General features: G+C 39.4%; 1 protein-coding gene across 1 annotated transcript in view; it reads right to left on the bottom strand.

Annotated features, from left to right (window-relative positions):
* Nucleotides 1–24,960, bottom strand: part of SIM1 (SIM bHLH transcription factor 1) — a 68,474-nt gene that overhangs the window by 20,482 nt on the left and 23,032 nt on the right. Inside the window, exon 10 of the mRNA XM_046005599.1 lies at nt 7,435–7,603. Coding sequence (XP_045861555.1) covers nt 7,435–7,603 — 169 coding nt within the window. The remainder of the gene's footprint in view (nt 1–7,434; nt 7,604–24,960) is intronic.

Below are 24,960 nucleotides of genomic sequence, written 5' to 3'. Positions count from 1 at the left end.
GGCAGAGAGAGAGAGGGTGGAAGCAGGCTCCCTGCTGAGCAGAGAACCTGATGTGGGGCTTGATCCCAGGACCCTGGGATCATGACCTGAGCCAAAGGCAGAGGCTTTAACCCACTGAGCCACCCAGGCGCCCCTCCCTATCCATTTTCATCTTATTTTATTTTTCCTTCCCTTCCCCTATGTTCATCTCTTTCTTTCTTTTTTTTTTATTGTTATGTTAGTCAGCATATAGTACATCATTAGATTTTGATGTAGTGTTCCATGATTCATTGTTTCTGTATAACACCCAGTGCTCCATGCAATCCCTGCCTTTCTTAATAGTCATCACAGGGCTAACACATCCCCCACCCCCTCCCTTCTAAAACTCTCACTTTGTTTCCCAGAGTCCATAGTCTCTTATGGTTCATCTCCCACTCTGATTTCTCCCCCTTCATTTTTCCCTTGCTTGTCCTAATGTCCTCCATTCCTTATGGTTTTTTTTTCTTTAAAAAAATTATCATTACATTTTTATCTCCTCCAATGAATCTGTAAATCCTCTGGGGCAAAGAATATATCCCAGAACTTAATACATCTCATCTTTGCCCTATTTCTTTCTCCACCTCCTCTATGTGGCTCATCCATCCATTAATCCAGGACACATGGTGCCCCTGACTCAACCATGTGCCAAGAGAACTAAAAGGCCAAAGCTATGGCCTTGAGGTCCCACAACTGAACAAATCCTACAATTCCTTTCTAAAATGTTGCCTTGTCTCCCCAACAAGACCATACACATGGTTCCTTAAGGACCCACCTTTAGCACTGTAGTGTACATAATAGTTATTTACCTAAATATAAGAGTTAGTAAAAACCAAAGAACAAACCCATAACACAGAGGTCTCTTCTTACTGAGCAGAATCTTTTCTAAAATAATACTCAGAGTTTCGTTTATGAATATGGTTTTGAAAGACCATAAAGGACCACTCTAATAATCTTCTAACATTTCTGTAGCACAGGGAGACTAATCTCAAGTTTATACATGGCCAGAAAATATAAGCAAACCTATATAGTATAAAAATTTCGGAAAAGATAACCTCATTTATTTGAAAGATGCATTAAAAACTTTTCTTGTGGTTAGTGACCAAGGATTATATGTTTTCATACTACAAATAAACATGAAATGAGAGGATGTCTATCCTGATAGTCATAAAAGTACTATACTTGAAAAATCCTTGGTCCTTCTCTTCTCTGGAACTTAAGATGTTAGGCTCTTAGCATAGCAGTTACTGGTGTACTTTTGAGGCCAGAAAGAACCTTTGTAGGAAGAGAGATTTTACCTTCACCAAAAGGAAGCCAGATTGCTGGCAGTGAAAATTAAGAGGGTTCTGTAGGATTATTTAAGGTAACAGATGTGTAGTAAAACCTGCAAGTGGTACAGTGTGTCTGTAGCAAGTGATTAAATACTTTCAGATTTCAGAAGCACAAGCAGTCTTATGCATGCACGGTTATTACAGAATTATATGGTGTATTGGTTATTACTGACTAGGGAAAAAGCAAGAGGAGGGCAGGATGATGCAATAAAGGAAGAGGGCACGCACTGTCTATAATAAACCTAACAACTATAAACATGCCATAATAAGTTTAAAAGGAAACTGGAATCAGGAGGTGGAATGGGGGGGTGGGGGATATGGAATAGGAAGGCAAATTATTCATGATTGACATGATTAAACCATAGCAAGATAACATCCGACTATATTAAAGTAGCCATGACTCCCTCCATAAAGACAGGTGAAAAATATTGTAGCAATCGTTAATAGATAAGGTCTGAAAAATAAATTCTACAAACTCAACATTTCTGATTCAACAGAACTATAAAAACAAGTTGCTATTTTCATGAACATAAACCCAGGAACAATCAAATACAACTGTCATAATGTATCCCCAGGCCTTAACAGCTTTGCCATAATATAGAAAAGCACAATAGCTCTGTGCAGAGTCTTCGGAAATCAACTATAATAGTGTCTATGACAATTTTTCCAAAACCATTCAAAAACAATTCTGTTTTGACCTTTCTTGTCCTGAGTAATACATAGAGGTACAAAGGTGATTGAGTCATTCATTAAGTGGCTATAATATAATCAAGTCTAAAATCATTCCCAAGAGCATCTCATATCAGGAAGGGACCTGAAGGTTCATCTATTACTGCAAACTGGGTGTGACAGCAAATTACAATTTGTGCATGTCTCTCATGATCAAAGAAGGGTGCCTAAATAATTCCAAAAAGCAGTGTTACTATTTGCCATTCAGCAGACATCTTTGAAAGATTTCTAGATATGCCCAATGTATCATAGAGCAAAGAGCCTAATAAATAACACTGATAGAATCATTAAATCACCATTTACATAACTAATAAGAGGAGCAAGACGTACCGTGTGAGCTCAGCTTTGCTCTGGAAACTGCCTCTTGAAAATTCTAATGAGAAGAATTTGCACACTGAAAGCATGTAACCATGCAAATAACAGACAAGATTTTCTTTTTATTTTTGAGAAAAGGGGCAGAAGTATTCAAAACTAAACATAAAAGCTTGGGGCGTCAGGGTGGCTCAGTGGGTTAAAACCTCTGCCTTCCGCTCAGGTCATGATCCCAGGGTCCTGGGATGGAGCTCCACATCGGGCTCTCTGCTCGGCAGGGAGCCTGCTTCCTCCTCTCTCTCTGCCTGCCTCTCTGCCTACTTGAGATCTCTGTCTGTCAAATAAATAAATAAAATCTTTAAACACAAAAACCTTGATCATTTAGGAACCAAAAATGCATTTATTATGGATCTATTAACCTATGAAGGAATAGTCAGTACGAGTTTGTCATTGACTACAAAAAATAAGTATAACTTATTTAAAATAAGTATAATATATATAAAAATAAGTATATATATATTATATATATATATAATACATAAAAATAATTATAATATATTTAAAGTATAATCTCCAGGGGTGCCTGGGTGGCTCAGTGGGTTAAAGCCTCTGCCTTTGACTCAGGTCATGATCTCAGGGTCCTGGAATCCAGCCCCGCATCAGGCTCTCTGCTTAGCAGGGAGCCTGCTTCTCTCTCTCTCTCTCTCTCTGCCTGCCTCTCTGCCTACTTGTGATCTCTGTCAAATAATAAATAAAATCTTTAAAAGTATAATTTCAAAATAAATCTTTAATGATCAAAATAACTCTATAAGGAGAATTGGTGCAAGCAGCCAAGGATCAAAAGGATTTCATCCATTCTTCTTCTCTAAGGTCTTTTACTTCTGTAGAGAACTTTAGTTCAGACCTTCACAGATGTATGCCAGGACTCTTCACATGAGTAGTCTGCCTTGCTTCAACCACTTTAATGCCCTCATTTCCTGTTCAAAAACCACTACTGGCTCTCCACAAAACAAATTCAAAATTCCTTGGCCTGGAAGATACTTGGCACCAACCAACGTTTCCCAATGTATCATCCCTAGTCCTCAACCACAGGGACGAAAATCTTCCCCACTTGGCTCCAGTTCCAATCACAAAGCATCTCTGCCATTTCTTCATAATCTTGGTCTTCTGAAGTGTCCTTATCCTTTCCCTTACGCCTGTACACCTGAACCCAACTCTCAAAGCCAGGTCAGGCACAATGCCTTCCCCAGTCATCCAGGCTACCGTCCCTGCAGCTGACCCCACTCATAAAGCCCTTTGTGTACACCATCTCTCTCCTATGCAGTACTGATTCTAAAGTTTAAATGATTATTTCAGCTGTACTGTAAAGTGTAAGGACATTTCTTATACCACTTCTTTATATTGTAGCACTTTCACCCAACCCCTACCCTTATTCACCACAATAGCCAACAAAGCATCTTTCCAATGCAGGGGATCAGCGAGCATCTACTGAGTCAAGGACACATAATAGCAGTGATGCACGAAAATTAAAGGTTAAGTATAATATAAGGACAATTTGAAACAAATGGGACTTCTGAGCAGCTAATTTTTTTTCTTTAACATTTCTAAGGATTTGGAATCCAAGATGATGCTAACCAATTGCTTTCTTCCAGAAGATACAGTGAGGAGTTTGCCCTAGGTTTCATGCTTTGCCAGTGTGCCCCCCAGAGGGCCTTCTGCTCACCCCATGACAATTCACTACAAACGCCTGTTCCCTCATCTGTCTATAGGAGTAGCTTCTTGAAAGCAAAAACAGTGTGTTCCATTTCTGATCTCTACATATTAGTAGCCCATATAGTAGGAATTCAGTCAATGATTGACTTAGCACCATGATTGTCTAAAGTAAACACAATTAAAAAATAACCTTTACTAGGCACATAAACGTTAAGTAAACTTAATTCGTGCCTGTGTGATTTCAAAGATTTTTTTTATTATTATTTATTTATTTGATGGACAGATCACAAGTAGGCAGAGAGGCAGGCAGAAAGAGAGACAGGAGGAGGAAGCAGGCTCCCAGCTGAGCAGAGAGCCGGATGCGGGGCTTGATCCCAAGACCCTGGGATCATGACCTGAGCCAAAGGCAAAGGCTTTAACCCACTGAGTCACCCAGGTGCTCCCTGTGTGATTTCAAATAAGACATACAGCCAAAGTTCTAAGGACTACATATATGTAAGTACTAACCACAAAAATGGACACACAAACAACAAGAGAAATCCTATATGGACATATGTGTGGGCATGTGCATGATTTTTATACACCCTAGAATATTTCCAGAAGAAATCACGATTTCAGAGAAGGAAAATAAGGGACTAGAGGTGGGTTTTGTTTTTTTTTTTTCTATGTTTCACTGTTCTGTATTATTATTTTCTGGTACAAAAGGTGTTTTTATTATAGCGTGAGGACAGGACACTGGGGTCATGAGGAGCAATCAATTATATACGTTGGAGTTGAGGAAGGTAAAGAAAAAGGGAAGTTTCCAAAAGAACATTCATATGCTAAAGAAGATGCACAGGATCCTGGAGGCCTTACTATTGACAAGCCAAGGTTTTTTTTCCCTCAAGCAAAGCATGAACAGTAAGAGTGGAGCTTCCTAGAGCAATGTCTATTCTACCAGCCTCAAGTATTTGTCTGTGGGTGGCAGGTTTTAAGGAAATTTAATTTTATCTACATTTTTTTCTTGCCTTTGTTCTCCACATCATTCCCCCCTAAACAATTTTGACCCTTAAATCTTTAAGGTTCTTGAGGGTGGAAGTTCTTATCTTTTGTACCTTGTTCCTGCAAATAGGGGTATAGAGATATCCCTATCTACGGGTCAACATTGGTAGGTTGGAGAATTTATATAGAGGAGTTACCAAAGGCAGAGGCAGGCAATCCAAGGTAGACAATCTTCTGTATTTTTTTTAAACTAGGGAGCATGTGGGGTATCTGGGTGGCTCAGCTGGTTAAACATCTGCCTTCAGCTCAGTTCATGATCCCAGGGTCCTGGGATTGAGTCCCACGGTCGGGCTCCCTGCTGAGCAGGGATCCTGCTTCTCCCCTTCCCTCTGCTGCTCCCCTCTGCTCCTGCAAGTGCTCTCTTTCTCTCAAATAAACAAAACTTCTAAAAAATCAAAATAAACTAGGAAACATATATAACTTCCAAATTAACACCTCCTTCTTGTGTGACCACATGTACAAAGAGCAGTCTAATGGCAGTTACAACATTTTTTAAAAAATGAGTCATCTAGGGGCACCTGGGTGGCTCAGTTGGTTAAATGTCCAATTTGTGATTTCGGCTCAGGTCATGGTCTCGGGGTCGTGAGATCAAGCCCCACACTGGGATCTATACGGGGCATGGAGCACGCTTAAGATTCTCTCTCCCTCTGCCTTCCCCCCACTCATGCATGTTCTCTCTCTTTTTCTCTGAAATCAATCAATCACTCAATCTTTAAAAAATGAGCAGTTTACCATTAGAGCAAACTAATAGAAATTTTATATGTTAGAGCTATGAATGAAAGAACAGAATTAGTGAGTTTTGGGAAGTCCAATGGGGAGATATTTTATGGCTTAATTTAGGTATAACAACAGATAAATGCCTTCTTAACACAGTATTTCCTAATTTAAATTCTTCTTTCATCTATGTGTTCAACACTCCTGTTTGTTTAAGAATAAAATTACCCACAGGCGTAATTGATCCTTCCAAGTAATAAAAAGAGACAGTAAAATTTTTCCCCAAGGTACAAGATTATAATAAGAAAAGCTTCTCAGATGTTCAATAAAAAGAAGCAACTCCTCCTCCATGGTGACTTTAACTAAAATGTACTTTTTAAGTAAAGTGCTCAGTCCTCATAACAGAGGGTGTACACTGAAAACTGTTTAGCGTCACATATCAACTCAATCCCTTTTGTCAGAGCAAAGAGATCTAGCCTTCTGTGGGAGATTTTAAATTGTGTGACATAAATCTCTTGGGGCCATGATCTTCTCATCTTTATATACCAAGCTGCTAAAATAATCTAGCAAATAGTAGCTTCTTAGTAATCATGAGTTCAACAAATGACATTTCCTCAAATAGTATACACATTTGTAGAAATCAACAGAGTAATATCGCTCTGATAAGTAAGGAAATAACGGTTTCTGTAACCAGTCAATGGCCATCTTTAGTTTTAAAACATAAACAATAAAGACCACTTTGACAAAATAATTGCAAATCCAATTTGGCTTTATATAAGCCTAGGCATCTTCTCCTGAGTTACTCGAGTGATGTGGCACCTTAAGGAAAAGGATAGAGGTGAGATGGTCCCAAGATCCTAGGAGTAGAGAATCCCCAATTCTGTCCCACTTCTTTCAGGCCAGGAGACAGTTGTGCATGTATCTTGGTACAGTCTAATTTCTAACAGTGACTGATCAGAAAAATAATATTTTTCTTTCCAAGAGCACAGACTCATCCTGTGCCTTGCAGTATTACTAGAATACCTCATCTGGGTCTCATCAGCTTACCACTTTGTCAAGATGAGAAGAGAGTTGCTTTTCCTACCATTCCTGCCATCTGGTAGATTCTACTTCCCTCCTTACTCAGATAGTCCTTGCATGCACACATCTCATGACAAGACGCAGCCTTGATTCTTCCCTCCACCTCTTCATTTTCCTCTACTTCAGTTCCTATCCTAAGAATCAATTTTACCATGTTCAGCTCTTGTTTTCCACTTGCTATGCCGGCTACATCTTTTCAGTCAGGATCAATCTCCTTGAAAAAACGGAGTTATGTCTCTAACTGCAACTGAGACTCTCACGATCTCCGTATAAAAGCAGCAAACCACAAGATTATTTCAAATTTTTACTAGCATAGTTATTTTAAAAGGAGAAGAGCGGAAGAAGATAGTTTTAGAAAGCTTTACATAGAAGTTTTAAATTTATTACAACCAGATAATGAATTCCAAGCTGTGCTAATACTTCCTCAACTTTGAGACCAAACCAAGTCACCCCCACACACAAACAAGAAAAGAAAGTTGCAAAATGGCAGTGCACCTACCTGAGGATATGGGGAAGTTCTGGATTTTGACTTTGAGCTGGAGAGCCTGGACTTGGCCCCCTTCCTGTTGTCAGTCATGGTAGGAGTGGAACTGCTGGTGTAGGAGAAGGCTGGTTTAGAGGCTGAGATCTGATCCAGGGAGAGCTGCAATCCTTTGTATTCTGTGTCCCTGTAGGGTGAGAGGACACAGCCCTTAATCTGCCACCCCAGGAAATGGGTGCATGTGTTCTCTCACCAGGAATGGCAGTAATCCATATTTGAAAAGAAAGCCAGCAAAAGTTAGCCATATAACTGGTCACCACAAACACCTTGATTATTTTGGAAATGCCTAACATTTAACTAATGTATACAGAGGTAGCTGCCCCATATACCACAGCCAAATTATATGATATACTCATGCAAATGTCTTGATTTTAAAATACAATTTTTATTATAAGTAGAAAATAAATCCATAATTCAACTTCTCTGAGCTTTTGTGTCCTCGTTGGTGAGGTATAGATTATAAAATCTACTCTAACAGATTTTCTGTGTAGGATGAATTCAACAGACAACAGGCCATCTGATACTATCTGATTATTGGCAAGAAGAATGTCAGCTGTTCCAAGATCAATCATTGTGGTAAACATTCCTAGTATTTTTATAGCTAGCAAACCAGTGAAACTAGGCTTATAAGTAGTTAAAATTCCCTTTTAACAGGCTAACTAATTCAGTTACATTTGGGTACATTTTATCACCAGTTCTTTCCATTCCATCTTCAATAAATATCTATTAAGCTCCTAATATATACCAGGCTTTGTGCTATGTGGAGATGGAAGAATGAGTAAGCAGCCTAGAGTCCTTGCCTTTCCACAGATTACAATCTATTTCCAAGAAGACACGGTAAACAAATATTAAACATAATAACTGCAGACTGTGATGTGAAGAGGATAAAGAATATATCTTGGAGAGCTCATTACAAAGGTATGGCTTGAGGTATTTAGGGACTGAAGATGATAGATTTGCCCAGCCCACAACTCTCACCTCAGACCACTTCAGAAGAGAGAATCTTGACTGACTCCTCAGTTTCCATAAGAAGATATCAACCCTTCCCACTGGCAGCCAAAATAAAATGTTTCATAGTCTTCTTTATGAGGACCCATGGGAGAATTCCCTTTCAGGTTCCAGAACTAGTTGGACTGCTCCTGGGAAACTGATTTATCTCACAGACACCGTGAAGCATACAACCCATCATGTTTCCCCCCATTCCACTGGAAGTCAAAAAGCTCTGAGCCCCAAATCTGATTTGTAACCACCTCTAACAAGTATACAAAACCTCAGGGCAGGCATGTTTGTGCAACACTGACTTCTTTTATTTTTCCTTTTATCTGATGGGTTCACTTTTCTAAAAAGATTTACATGCCTTTTTAATACTCTTTGGATTAAGGTAGGTATATTAAATGTAATAAACTAATAAAGTTCAAAATGTTAAAGTGATTGGTAGATTTCCAGAGATCAGCAAATATTCATTTACCTTCTCTTCCTTTTCCCTATTCTTTTACAGAGAGATCAGGCAAAGGCAAAGGAAAATTTAAGCAAGTGACAAGTGACAAGGGATAGAAATATATAGAATATACATATATAGAAATATAGATCGAGAGAAACATTTATAGATACATATATAAATATATAGATAGAAATATCTATCTATCTATTTTACCTGATAGAAATCAGCTAAAACAGGTTCAATAATAGCATGGCCACAAACTACAGTATAGTGGTATATATCAGCAAATTACAATGACTTTATATCAAATAGTCCATCTACTCAGGGCAAGTTAAAAAAAAATTATCCTATGCAAGCAAAAAAATATAGAAGGTGAGCATGCAACACCTATTCTAGGCTTGGGAAGTTGAATCATATGACTGATGTGCTTTACTACTCTAATCATCTCCCAAGGAAAACACACAACACAGACTCTTAGCACTTCTTGGTCAGAAATTCAGTTTCTAAATTGAAATTTAGAGATGTGGTTCCCACCTATTTTTCTGACAATATGAACATTTTCCTTCATCAGCTCCTCACTTCACCCAAAATTGTTCTCCTCAAACTAACCTTATACTTTCCTCTCTTCCTCCTCCAACACATACCTATAGAACTCCTCTAATAAAGAACTATCTTAAATCCTATTTGCCTCTGAAGCCCTTCCCAACTGCTAACCCCTTTCATTCCTTCAATACGTGTTTACTGAGTGAGTATCTTCTCTGGAGGTCCTGGGGAGATATCAATGAACAGAAGGACTAAGTTGCTGTGCTCAGGAAGAAGACACCAAGGCCAGTTCCCGCAGGAAGTAGGGAGGGGACCAGAAAATGCCCTTTTCCTCCTCCAACCTTATTTTTCAAGCGATAATATCTAATCATTCCTCGGGGTTCCAAGTTCCTAGAGGGCAAGAGACAAGAGATGTTTTGTTATGTTCCAATGTCAACTGCATAATATTTCACACATCTGGAAGAGGAAGAAGATAAAGATGCAACTCAGAAAGGACTCTTTTCCTCAGTGACTATTAATAAGCAGCAGCCCAACAATATTTCTCTGTTGGAAAAGAGTCTCTGGGCTGTGAGTCTCTGACCCTCTTCCCTGGGATCACATGCATGTGACAGTAAACAAGGTGGGCTCTGACAGGAGATAGAGCTCCCATGCTTGGGCATCTCCTGTGTCAAGTGAGTGTTGGTATATCCATTCAGTCTCTGCCTGACAGGACCCAGACTGATAGCAAAAACCCTACACACCTGAAATTTGGCCACATAATTTTAAAAACACACTCTTAATGCAACATTTCAGCACAGAGACTTCATGGCAATGCTTATTGAGAGAGTAAACAAGGATTCATATCTCTCGCGTATACTGTCAGGCACCGGGAGGATGCATCTCAACTACTGAAGAAGCCTTCCCTAAGTTTTTGCCTAGTTTCCAATGATAGAAATACTCCAAATGGGCTTAAATAAAAATTCAAAACAAATAAAGGATTTGAAATTCTACAGAGTCACATGAAAATGCTAAAAAATATAAGAAGAATTATGCAAATACTTTTGATAAATAAAAATATTAATATTTTGCTGCCCATCTAAAAAGACCATAAAGAATCCACCAAAATAACAAAAAGACCATGAGGTCAGGCAGACCATGGTTTGAGCCACTTACTGTGTAACAACCCATCTAGACCTCAATTTCCTCTTTATAACTCATAGCAATGGATGTGCTAAGGTTTAGAAAAATATTATATGGAAAGCTCATAGCATAGTGCCTAGAACATAGTAAATGCTCAACAAATAGTAAGTATTATTTCTTTACTTCCATACTTTGTGGTGCTTTTTGGCACCTGACTTCCCCAAAACAATAGTTCTGCTTTGGTAGTAATTATAATACATTTTATTACAAACATCTCCTTATGCCGTATTTCTTTCCTCTCTACCGCTAATTCATATTAATTTGTTGTGTTCCTTCTTAGTCTCTAAGCTCTATTGCAGTGTGGCCAAAATACTCACTAAGGTTAAGTTCTTTGCTGCTGAGTAAGCAAATGCGGACTTGAGAGTAGCACAGACCTGATATCCTGAGAGGAGCTCAGCCTTCCTATTCCTCTAATAACTCAAAGATGTGTTAAGATGAAAAGCACAATAAAAAATACCCACTTAAAGACATTTCAAGTACAGTTGATGTGCTGCCAAGAGCAGCTCTGAATGACAGATTCACTAAGAACAAAGCATTTGTTTTACTTTTAGAATTCTATTAAATTGGAGCATTTCATTTGTATAGATTAAAGGTCTAGATGCTGATGGGAATCACATTATGAGTTCCATTTCCCTCCTCCAAACCCAGACACTCCCTCCCTTCCCAGCAGTGAGGCACATTCTGGTATCTCTCTCTCTCTCTCTCTCTCTCTCTTACACACACACACGCACACACACACACACACACATATCACAGTTAGCAAAGCTGTTCAATGCTCCCCTGTGGAGCAAGACAAAATAAAATACTTGGGTGCACAGCCCTGGGACTCTGGTACGAGTCCAGTGAGGAATTAGACCTAGCTGACTTTAGTAAAGGAGGGACAGGACACAGCCCCACTCTACTTGTAAAGCTTTCCTGAAAAGTGCCACATAGACCATATTCAGGACTCCACAGGCTCTCCTCACTAGGGCAGCTCACGCTGTTCTCCAGGATACAATGGGCATATCAAAAGAGGAACTGAGGGCATAGGCCCTTTGGCATATTTTTTCAAAATGGCTATTAATATCAATTTACATTTGTTTTTTTTTTTTTTTTCTCCTTTGAGTGACTTGTACTAGAGCTGCAGACATCCTCAGGTACCCTGCTCCTAAAGCAATGTGAAATGGGTAATTTGCAATCACTAGGACTTGCAGCTTGTCAATCTCACTCATATTTGCACAGACCAAAGTAATCCTCTTATTCCATTATGGACAGTCAGAAATCATTCAATTTGCAGAATTAACCATCTGAGTCTACTCTAAACTTTATAATAGCCATGTACATATTTGGAATTACTCAAATTCCAATAGAATAAAAGGGGTCATTTTTGCATCATTGGCCTTCCTGGCCTTCAGCGATATGCCATGACCACTCACGAGGTAAGTGCCAACTTGCCATAGGAAACCTCAGTGTGAGGCCCTTGCAAAGCAAACAAGAGGTCTCTCTTCACCATTAAGAGGTACTTTTAGCTTCAGAGAAATGCATTAATATAATTTCTATCATTTTGACTGGGAGACTGGTGTCCATGACGCCAACAGCAGCATGACTATATTTGCAAACTTCAAGTGAGTTGCAATGATTGTACAGATAAGCAATCAGCAGCATTTTCACAGTTCGTGGTGAGTCAAGATTCTTCCCAAGAACCTTTCCTCTTCAACTCTGCCATCTCCTAGTGCACTTCCATTGTAGACAAGTGACCTTTTGCTGCTGTCATGTCACTTTTGAAACTGGACATTCTGAAGTGTCTTTGCTAGCTTTATGTTATGTGGCAATTCTTAAAAGATGTTGCCAGATTTCCCAATTGAGCTATTTAAAAAAAACAAAGCAAAACAAAACAAAAAACCCAGCTGAAGGTGATCAAATTACGGAGGAAAATGTGGAAACAGAGATATACAATTGATTTGGCTCGGAAGGCGCTGACTACAATTAGCAGAGGATTGCATTAAAGTGTGATCGGATTAAGCAGGAACAACAGTGTCTTACACTAAACTTTTTAATTGGATTCTCGAATCACAGTCACACGAAGTGCATGACCTTCTTTATATTCTGGCAGAGTTACTGCCCAGCCAACTGGGTAAACCTCTGCAGCAGAGAGACCTAGTTTATGTTTCATTTTCAGGCTCCCATGGAGCCCAGCAGAGAGAGCTGATAAGGAGGATTCCATACTGTGAGAGGCTCACAAACGAAGACATCTGCTGGGAAATTAGGCTAAGGCACCCTTGGAAATATAATAGTCTCATACTAATAAGTGGATTTGTGTTTGCTCCTTGTGGTTTTCTCCATTTGCTCTGGTGATTTCAGTAGTTCCCCAAAAGTCTTTGGTTTTACATAAACACTGCCTCTGCCTAGAAACATCTTTCTCCTCTATTTTGTAGGTCTCCTCCAACATGCTATGGAGAGGATGGCACGACAAGGGGGAGGGATGGCTTAGGCACAAAGTCTACCAGCACACTGTAATTTCAAGAAGGAAAGACAGGGTGTAAATAAGAGGCAAATACCTAAAAAGCAAGTAAAAAACTGTAATAGTTTGGTAAGATGTAGCAAAGTCAACCATCCTCACAACAGGGATTATGGAAAACCTCTGCACAAACCCATGACACAAGTTGAAATATAGTTAAATCCAGACCCGCCACAACATGCATCTGTACCATTCCATGCTCATGGATCAGAAGAATAAACATAGTTTCTTTACCTACAGAGGCCACAGTGATTTCCTGCTTCCTCCCTCAGCTCCTACACCGGCCACCGTCTCTAATGTTCACTTAGCACATCTAGTTCCTGTCACAGTGTGGCAAATAGTGTATCAGACAACAATCTCCTAAATTCCTTCTCTTATGATAGTCTCTGTTTACTGTCCAGTACCATATCTTACAGAGAGCAGATGCTCTCTCGCAACTGATTAACAAAATAATTCTCAATGCTTTAATCCAAATAAACAAAATTTTAAAAAACTGGCAAACCTTTCTACATAAGCAAGAAAAGATACCTACTAAGTAAGCAAGCTTATGTGAGGGATTTTTAAACTCCAAGATTATAAATAATAATGATCATTCTGATATTCTGTGAGATCCTAAATTAAAGAAACAAATCATGCTATTGTTTTAGCATTAGGCATCTTAAGAAAATGCACTGATTATTTAGTTAAGTTATGATTCAGGCATGGCATATGTGATACTTAAACTAGAATACTAGGGGCGCCTGGGTGGCTCAGTGGGTTAAGCCTCTGCCTTCAGCTCAGGTCATGATCTCAGGGTCCTGGGATCGAGCCCCGCATGGGGCTCTCTGCTCATCAGGGAGCCTGCTTCCTCCTCTCTCTCTGCCTGCCTCTCTGCCTACTTATGATCTCTCTCTCTGTCAAATAAATAAATAAAATCTTTAAAAAAAACAAACTAGAATACTAAATTGGTTTTATCGTCAACCATTTATTTGGAACTATTACAACTGTACTGAAGGAGTGAGGAGGAATAGTACTTTAGACCCCCAGAGAAATAGCTTCTACAAATCGATAATACAATATCTCTGAAATAGGAAAATATGAAAAGGATGTAAACAATCTACAAATTGCTGAGGAACAATTTTTTAAACTTTAGCCCATTTGTAAAAACCTATATGAATTAAGGCAGCTATCAGATTTTTTGTCACTTCTATCTCTCAAATCGACAAAGATTTTATTTTAATGACACTAAAATCTCAATGAAGACAAGGTGAAGTAAATGAGCATTCTTGTACACCAATGCTAAAAAGAGTAAACCATCAGTGTTTATCAAGAATCTTAAGAATAGGACACCTGGGTGGCTCAGTTGTTAAACGTCTGCCTTTGGCTCAGGTCATGATCCCAGGGCTCTGGGATCCAGCCCTGTATTGGGCTCCCTGCTCCATGAGAAGCCTGCATTCTCATCTGCCACTCCCCCTGCTTGTGTTCCCTCTCTTACTGTGTCTCTGTCTTTTTGTCAAATAAATAAATAAAATCTTAAAAAAAAAAAAGAGTCTTAAGAATGTTCATTTCTTAAATCCAGTAATTCCACTTCTAGGAATATATCTCATGAAAATAGTCAGAGATAAGCATCAAAAGTCTATATACAAGGGTACTTAGCATAATTTATTATATTTAATTTTAAATAAGTAAATAAAAAGCAACAAAAGAACCATTACTTAATTATGGTATACCCATGTGCTAAAATATTATGCAGGCATCAGTTTTTTTTATTCTAATGATGTGAAAAATACTAATGATAAAGTGAAAAATTATCTCTTTTTAAGTTAACATGTACCATATATGCATGTATTTACATACACATAGGGTGAAACAAAAAATCAAAATGTTAACAGTGACTATCTGGAAAATAGATTAAAGATGTTATTTACCTCTGCTTTATACCTCTCCGTATTATCTTTATTCTTTCTATAATAAATATGTATCACTTTCATAATCAGAAAAAAGAGTTCATGAAAAAGAAACTCTAATTGAGACAAACCAGGCACTCCGATCTGGTATTGAAATGGTTTCCCAATTTTTCTTCCTTGTATTTCCAGGATTTCTTCTTTGTAAGTAATATTAAATTATTGGAGGGACAACACCACGAAACAACTTCTCCCACAGGTTCAACTTCTCATGAACACCATTTATAATTTTAAAATGTCCAAATGTCCATATGCTCTCTCAGTGCCTATACATTTCACTTACTTTCTGATCTATTTTCCACCCTTCCTACCTTACAGAATTATCTGTCTCTGAAGACCTTCATGTGAACTCTATGACTCTATGTTTCCTTCTTTGGAGAATATAACCTAAATTATTGCATATAATTGAAAAAAAGAAAGTCTTGCCATGTAGTTTCTTACAACAGTTCAGCTTCCTGTGAGTTATAGATGGCATATTTGTCATGATTTAAGTGGAGTAAACCCTACTTTGGGGTGCCACATTTTTTGTTCTGAAAAACTTCATTTTTTATGCTCAGAAATCTATTCTACATCTAGAGTTAGTGAAGTTTAGGTGTACTATATCCTACAGATCTAAGTTCCAAATTCTATTGATCTTACAGCTTTTTTGTTTCTTATTTTCTCCAAGTTGGGCCAGGGTTGGGGGGCAGTTAAGGAGGTATTGGTCTTTAAAAGTTAGATCCAAACAAATTCAGTGCAAAATGTGCTGTCTCTTTCACCAAAGGCATAAATTTAAAAATGCCAGTCTCCTTTTCTACAATCAACACCACTAATTTTAGCCCTCTTCTGGGGGGGGGGGGGGCGTCAAATACAAAGAAAGAAAATACTAATATCAGCCGAGTTTTTCTTACTTTTAAAAATGTTCACAAATAGAAAATGAAATGCATACAAGTTATTCTGGCCCCGGCTTTCCATGTCTTTCTATGTCTTTCCATTGGTTCTCACCTCCCCACCCTCTGTGCCCATCCCCCTCACCTTCATTGTCATTTTACTAAGCTGACGCTTTTCAAGAGGGTGTTTCACTTCAGAATTCACTTCAGAATTTTGTCAATACCCAAGATAGAGAAGTAATAGGGGAACCCACCACCTAACAACTTATATTTCGTTGAGGTTCTATTCTCCACAGGAATAGCTTTCTCACCCACTTCTGCCCCTTACAAAGGTCCTTCCTAAACCCTATAACTAACCCCCTGGCAGAGAGAGTGAAAAGAGCACACCTCCTATTTCCAACTTCACACAACTCCTGGAACAGAATAAGTGCTTGTGATCACAAAGAAATAATCTTCCACAACACTGGGAAATTTGCATTCTATATTCAAGACCAGAGGGTCCTAAACTCCCCACACTTTGTGGAGAGACCCCACAAGGCTAAACCTCACAGCACCATTGAGAGCTCTGCCCTTTTCTGCACAGCACAAAGGAACTAGCATTTCTGTAGATAAAAGAAAAGCAGAACCTTAGGCTTTGAACTCCCCAGGAAAAGACGCAGCAAAAATGATGGCATGATGCGATGTTTTCAAATGCACAAATCTTCATTTGTTTAACTTAAATATTTTAAAATATTTCCTATAGCATTTATTCTTGATTAAACCTCTTCTAGTAGTTAATCATTAACGGTTTCTTTACAGTTGCTGTGCAAACAGTTCATTCATACCTATGACATATCAAATCTCACAGACGTGTTCTTTAATTGGATTCATTTATTTCTAATCTCCCTAAAGCCCTTACTACTGTAATGCTTGACTAAATATACATAAAACTCTATTATTTAAATTGCTAAAATAAATTTGAGGTGTATTTTATGACTAAAAATTCACAATTCAATGAATGTTCTGCCATTATTATTATTATTATTATGTCTTGCTGATGAGGCATTATTTAAAATTGTCTGGTAGTGTTTAAACAACTTTAATCAGGGAGGTCTGGGTGGCTCAGTTTGTTGAGCAGTTGACTCTTGATTTCAGGTCATGATCTCAGGGTCCCAAGTCCAGCCCCAGGAGCAGCCCTGCAAGGGGCTCCAATTTCTGTGGGGAGCCTGCTTGAGGATTCTGTCTCCCCCTCTCCTTACCCCTCCCCACTTCTTATACATTCTCTCTCTCTCTCTGTAAAATAAATAAATCTTACATTGGGGAGGGTATGTGCTATGGTGAGTGCTGTGAAATGTGTAAGCCTGATGATTCACAGGCCTGTACCCCTAGGGAAAATAATGTTAATAAAAATAATTTAAATAAATAAATAAATCTTTAAAAAATAAACAACTTTAAACGAAATAAGTGTTCAAACAAAATAAGTTCTGAATTATCTCTAGATATTTTGGATTGCCCACCAAAATGCTCAAATTTTCATTGCCTTCATATTTGGACTCAGAGAGCTTATATAATACTACACAGACTATATAGTTATCGATGGAGTTCATTACCAGAGATACAATAGGCATCTGCCTCCATTTATGACTTGTAGGGCTTGAGAAGTTTCCTTGGTCCCCACAAAGATGTCTTAAGAATGGCCCATTGCTTTATGCCTAAAATCTACTGTTAGATATTTATCTCTTTGCCTTTAGACAGAGAGCTCAGAAAAGGTTAAAAGAGTCAAGTCTCATCTGTTCTTTTTTATTGGTTCAGTTTATCGACTACTTTCTTTAGAGCAGTGGTTCTCTAACTTCATGCATCAGAAGCCCCTGAAGAGTCAATTAAAACTCAGTTCGCTGAGCCCCACCCCTAAGAATTTCTTATTTGTAGGTCTAGGGTGGAGCCCGAAATTTGCATTTTTAACAAGCTCCTGGGGGGTGCCGATGCTGCCAGTCAGGGGGCCATACTTGGAAAACTGGGGCAGTTGTTATATGGGATAAGAAAAACTCAAGAAATCAGATAAAATTCCCAAAGAGAAGATGGAAAACCACTGTAAAGGGAGGGGACATTCCAAAGACAAACTTCACATCTTCCCCAGGGCCCAGCCTTACACGCATCTCACCAGACTCTTCCCAATCCATCCCTGTTCACTTCCTTTCAGCCTCCTCTGGGGACACTACCTGCTCCTGCAGATCCCACAACACTGGAGAGCTACAGGGGTTGGACTTCAGGCTGCATCTCAGTTACAGCTCACTCTCCAAGGATCTCATCTCTCTTGCTGACTTTAAATTTTATACATTGATGACCAACCCCCATCTCCAGCCAGACCTCCCCACTCCATGACACCCAGATCCAACTGCCTGCCTGACATTTTCCCTCAAATGAATGACAGGCATCAGCTTATTTGCCACATCAGCCAGATGTCCTTTTCATAGTTTAAATTAGTTCATGCCATGCCTCTGCTCAAAACTCCAGTGACTTCCCAAAGCCCTTAAGACCCAGCATGGTCTGACCCTGCCTATTATAACATCAACTTCTTATGCCCCTCCCCTCCCTTTCTCTGCTCCAGCTACAGTGACCTCATTCATTGACTTACTCACCTAGCAGGTTTCTACCCCAGGGATTTGCATTTGCTTCCCACTGCTGAGAATTCTCTTCTTGCTGGTCTCAGCATGGCTACCTCCTTCCCTTCTTTCAGGAGTCTTCAGAGAGGCCTCCTCCACCACCACCATCTCCTTGTCCTGCCTAATTCTTTCATTTCCTGACATTATAGGACATATTTATTTGTTTATAAGTACTGTTTCTTCCTACTAAAATTTATCCTCCATGAGGGTAGGGTCCTGTCAGTCTTGGTCACACCACAACCTCCTAAATACCTTGGCACTCATAAGGCACTGGGGAAAAACTTGCTGAGTGAATGCAAGAACTGTCCCATTTGCTAAAGGAAGGACTACACTCTACAACACTTCTTACCATCCTTTTAATCATAACAACAAAAATTTAGCTAATGCTAATGATAGAGATTTGTTCATAATGAAGGTCCTATTGAGTCAACTGGGAAGAGACACAAATAGAAAAGAGATGATAACATAGCATACCTAAATATTTCCCCCTGATTTTCAATTAGCCCTCACAATAAAATGTTACCCTGCATTTTGTTATTTCTTTAACTGCTGTAATTGGAGGAATGAAATTGACACTTACCCTGCCCTCTGCTTTGTGGGCTTCATCTTTCCAGCATTCCTGAGCTGGAATCCTGCAGGGTTCCATTACCCAAATCCAGCACAACAAACGCTTCACTTTGCCAGGACTACAGTAAAATTTCAACAGCTAATAGAAATGCTATGACTTTCAACAGTCTTAGCCTCTGAACAGCTTATAAAAATTAAAATGAAAAACCTTGTGTTTCATTTGGTTTGTGTCAAAAAAAAAAAAAAAAAGCTGCTCTTTTCCTGTCATGTATTTGGACACCAATATCAATTAATGGGAGTGTCGAAAGAAGTAAATCTCACGGGTTCTTACCTTCAGCCACCAGAACACATTATAGTCATCACGAGTGCAGACAGTAAAATGAATGACTGAGGAACAGCACCAAGCTACAACCCCCTAAAAATGCTCAGAACCAGGGATTCTATTTTTGTAATGGTTTTCAGTAGGAGGAGGCAAGAGACAGCACATTCTCAGATTGTATTACCAGAGAATGTTGCTATTCTCAGAGAGATGTAAAAAGTGGCAAGGGACTTGGGTTTAAAAGTACAAACATAGAGAGAATCCCACCTTAATGGGGACCATTATGACATCCAGTTCAATATAATGAGGCTATTTCCACAATCTGGCCAGCAGCCCATATTAGCACGGCTTTACTGATGTGGATACAACAAATTCTGTTTGAACAAGAAATCCCCAGGAAAAAGAGAAAGAGAGAGAGAAATCCTTTCACGGTCTCTATCCATTTAACAATCAATCAAAGGGAAAATATCCTTCCAGTAAAGACAGCAAGGCCCATTTGAATCCTGGTAAAATATTAGATGTTCCAAATAAAATAGTGTTCTCTGGGTATGCATTGCTGTTCTGTGGAAAGGTCATAACTATTGATGCCCAAACTGGCGAAGGGGACGTGGGGTCAGACCCAGGGGTTAAGCACATGGCGTGGCAGCTGACTAGGTTCTGAGTACACCAAAACTTCCGTGAAGCTATTAGGTCACTTGGTGGAGACCCCATATTGAACTCTTTTAGTGAACTATCCACAGACTTTTGCAAAATCTCTTCAAAGTGTCATATTACTTTCCAAATATTGGGTGGAATCTTATGAAATTGCCAATATTAGTCTGCTTTAAATGTACAGAAATGGCAATTACATATGGTTCACCTTAGTACAAGGTTACCAACTTAAAGACAGCATGCCAGAGAGGAAATCAGGTGGGCCCTGGAGTCCTGTCTCTGGGTTAGCATGTCGCTCAGTAGCTGTGTTGTGTTGGGTAAGTTACTTGGCTCCTCTGAGCCTCTGGCACAAAGCAGCAGCCTCTTGAATTAAGTCCTTCTTACCCCCTGACCTTTCTAAGTATGACAACAAACAGAGCACCTTCCCACCCCTCCTTCGCTTGCAGCTGACAATTACACAGTCTTTCCAGGGCAGGGCAGCAATGCCTGGGAATTACCCCTTACCAAAAAAAGTTAAAAATATTACAAAGACCTAAAATCATTAGAAACATTTTTTTAATGTAATAAATCTGCAAAGACTATTTTGACTCTAATGTGATTCTTCCATTTAAAATTCAGTAAGATTCCTAATCCTATTAGCAGTCAACCCCACAAAATACTGAAAAACTCCATTCAAAGCAGAACAAAAAGCAGCTCAATATCATTGCAACAGGATAAAAATCAGCTTGGCACACACAACTGCTCTCTTGGGCTGACATAATGAGATACTCAGGACACACCTTAGGCAACAGTGTTTTTGTCAGAGTTGAGATGGACTCCTTACCCTGCAGCCAGTCAAGATCTCCCCCGAAGGCACACATGCACAGCCCTCCCCAGGGGCTCAGCCCTTCTCACTGCCTCCACTCCCTCCCCACCATCTAACCAAGGGGAGTCTGACCACACCTGCAAGCTTATTCTGCAGGTGACCTTAACAGTGCCAAGGCATTTTGGGCTTTCTTCTAATGGCGGATGGAAGCGCTTCCCTCCAGGAACGAATCCATCCTCAGCAAGCCCATAAGGAAATCAAGCTGGGATAGAGCTTGTACTTGTGCTTATTTCTTGTAACAGCAGGTACTGTCTCATTCATTTTGATATCCCCAGAACTTGGCACAGTGCCTGACACATAATAGGTGCTCAAGAAAACATTTATGAATGCTTAAAGGCTTACTAGTCCTAATCATCTGAAGTAGGATCTAACAATCCATTCCAGATGGATCAGCATGATTGGTGATTTCTCATTCTTGGGCAACACTCTGCCTTCCTAAGACTCATGCTTTCCCTCCTTCAGCCCAAAGAATCACAGACATTTATTTTGTGTTTACTGGCAAGCCAAAAATTATTTTATTTAATTTCACTGAAGTAACCACCCTAATAATTCATATTTACTTGATGTTACTCTGCCGGGTACAGAGCCAAGAACCTCACCCATTTTCTCATTTAATGTTCACAATGACTCTATGAACTAGATATTATTATTATTACCCACATTTTACAGATTAAAAAATTAACAAGACAAAAGAGTTAAGCAATTCGCTCACAGTCACAGAGATAGCCAATAGCAGCACTGGAATTTGAATAAGCAATAGAGCCATAACCCAAGCTCTTAACTATTAAGCTATGTTGCATAATAAAGTAGTGATAGCTCATTTCATAAGACGTTTTGCAAGTATCTTGTAAAACGTATTACAAGTACCTTGTAAAACATCCCTATGGTTATCAGGGTTAAAACATTCTAAAAAGCCTAGGGTTTAGACTGCATCATATTCTAATAACATTATGATTATGATGTCAAACACAGGACAGGGGAGGCCTTCTGGCTCTGCAAATCTGGAACCAAAGAATCGGGTTCTTTGCACCTCTCTCTCATCCATTCTGCTGATGTTCACTGTCCTAATGTATACCTCTCATTTGCTTCTACAAATGATTTTTAGAATATGACTATTATACATGTGGCAATACTGTGTATTTGTTTCAATAAGATTCCACTTTCCATTCAGAATACTGACATCCCTTAAAATGTTAAAAACTGTGTTATATGCCTATATATATATACACATGCATATGTATGCTATATATATATATATGTATGTATATATATATATATATGCTACACACTAGTGTGTGTGTCTACACACACAGTATTACTAAGGCTGGGTGAACACGTTCAAGATACATGCCAGCACTAATTTGAGAAAAGTAAGAGGCTTAGAGAGAATAGTTTCCAATCCAGATGAAACTTATTCAGTTCCAACAAAAAAGTGAGGGCAAAAAGCTAAGAGGAGGAAAGAAAACCCAGCACAGATAAGAACAGTGAGACAAGCACTGAAGCTAATTTGAAGAGGAATAATACTAATTGTGCTATAACGTTCATGCAAAAAAGAACAATGAGACAAATGTGCGTATGTCACCATTCCATCTCAAAAGACTCTACCTCTCCTTCCTCCTTCCATCCCTACATTCTACTCCTTCCCTAGTAGCTCCACAATTCAAGCTTCTCTGAATTCTCTGCTCGCAACAAATAGCCCAAGCGTATCATTTCCAACTGTACTAATCTGAGTTCTTAAATACTTAAATGGAACTCTTCTACTTTTCCAACTAAATTGTAAACTCCTCAAGAGATGCTAAGACCTCTGCTTTGTGTATTCATGCAACAAATCATTGCACTCTGCCATACTCTCTGAAACACTTGATTTATCCATACCCAGTCCATACAGATTAAAGGAAATTTACAAACATTCCATTGGACACCATCAAAATGGCCAGTACTGCATGTTTTATTCACTTTAAATTATAATTACGACATTGGTCAAGCTGGCAAACGTTGGTTCTAACTAAATTAACTTTAGAAATTTGATAAATCTAAGTTTCCTAGAATCTTCTTTTTCCCTGTAATGCACCTTCATTTTGCCTGGGACAAATAAGGTGCTCAATAAATATTGGCTTCCTTCCCTCCAAGCACAAAGCTCAGCTCCCTGTAGAATACATAACTACAGCAATGAAAACCAGGGTGAGTTTAACCAAACTATATAAACCACCACCCACAAAGAGCACAACATTTGGAGATGTGTGTGTTGAGGAACTGGGAGGAGAAGGAAGATAAACACTTAAATTTGTGAATTTGAAGATTTAGCAATTCAAGTTAAAAAGGGAACCACTCCTCCCTTTTCAAACTATTTGAGCCGACATCGCATAATTGGCAAGAGCGGATAACAACAGTTATTTCGAGCATCTGCTTTCTGCCAGGTTCTGTGCTATATATATATACATTATTTTATTTAATCCTCCTCAGTCCTTAAAAGGTGAGTAAAAATATCCCCAATGCACAGATGGGGAAAACGAGGCTCAAAGAAGTAGAGCTGTGCTCAGAGTCTCGTAGCTATAATGCAGCAAAGCATATTCAAACCCAGATCCATCTGACACTAAAGCCCATGCCTTTCCCTTGCAGGTTGCTTCCAATGATACTGTGGGCTTTTATAAAAACAAAATCACAATCCAACTGCAAAGTTGAGTAAAAGTCACAGATGGTAAACAGATGGTTCAGCCTCGGCCAGACCCTAAGCATTGTCAATGCCTCATAAAAGTAAGTTCTCTTCTCACCCTCCCCTTAGCCCTGCCATCACCATGGACCACCTTTTCACCCCTACCAGCATCCTAGACCTCAGAATGCCTGAGGCAAGGGAAAGAAGTGGCGAAGTTAAGTTACCCCCTCAAACAAGACAGAACGGAATTCCAGAATGAAATTCCTCTACTGAGAAGCACTCAGTCATTTCCAGGTTTCATTTAAACTTTAACCAATCCTTTCTGCAGGACTACTGAGGCATAGACACTGGCACTTCAACCCAGATGAATTTTCTATCACTACCTGCTCACCTGGGAAGATGCCACAAGCCAGTGAGAACAAACAGGAAAGCACTGGATACATGGAAATAAGTAACAACCTCTTACTAAATCATCAAGACATGCATAATCCACCCACCCACCCACACACACACATACACACACCTTGAATCAACATAACAGCGTTCATGAAACAAATTGTGAAGTCAGATAAATGAAGTCAGAAGATGAAAACATACTTTTCAGGAGTTCCAGTAAAGCTTCATTTGCATTCGTCCATTCACAGTCACATGTATATCCCTGCCTTCAGGAAGTTAATGACCATGTTGTTCCATGATAAGAAGCAAAGATCAGAACGCTTTCTGCCCCAACAGCCAGAGAAGAGTGGTCAGGCTGGTCATTTAGCACATACCAAGTGGCCTCCACATAGGAATCTTTTAAAGAGGTCCTGTGACTCAGTGCCCTCCAGGTCAGGGCAAGAACAAAGAAAGGAATGGAGGCCAGAGAAGCCTGGGGAGAGGGAAGCAGCCCAGTAGCAGCATTCCCAAAGGGCCAAGAATGACTCCCTTAAGCTGGGAGGCTCTGCATCCCAAGCCTCCCTCCATCAACAGAATCCCCAGAAGACAACATTTTCTGCCATTTTCCCTCAAAAGCAGAATACTACTTTTTTAAAAAAATATTTTATTTACTTATTTGACAGAGATCACAAGAAGGGTGGGGGTTGGCCGAGGAACAGGCTCCCCACGGTGCAGAGAGTCTGATGTGGGGCTCAATCCCAGGACGCTGGGATCATGACCTGAGCTAAAGGCAGAGGCTTTAACCAACTGAGCCACCCAGGAGCCTCAAAAGCAGAACACTATTTAGGAAATATCCCATTGCCATGGGAGGTCATTTGTGCCTCATCTGATGAAAAGGATCATTTAGCTTGCAAATCCACTGACGTTTGTTTTAACACAT

Source organism: Meles meles, chromosome 5 (genome assembly GCF_922984935.1).
Source record: "Meles meles chromosome 5, mMelMel3.1 paternal haplotype, whole genome shotgun sequence".
Classification (NCBI taxonomy): Eukaryota; Metazoa; Chordata; class Mammalia; order Carnivora; family Mustelidae; genus Meles; species Meles meles.
Note: the sequence above shows the minus strand (reverse complement) of the source record. Positions and strands in the feature narration are given on the sequence as shown.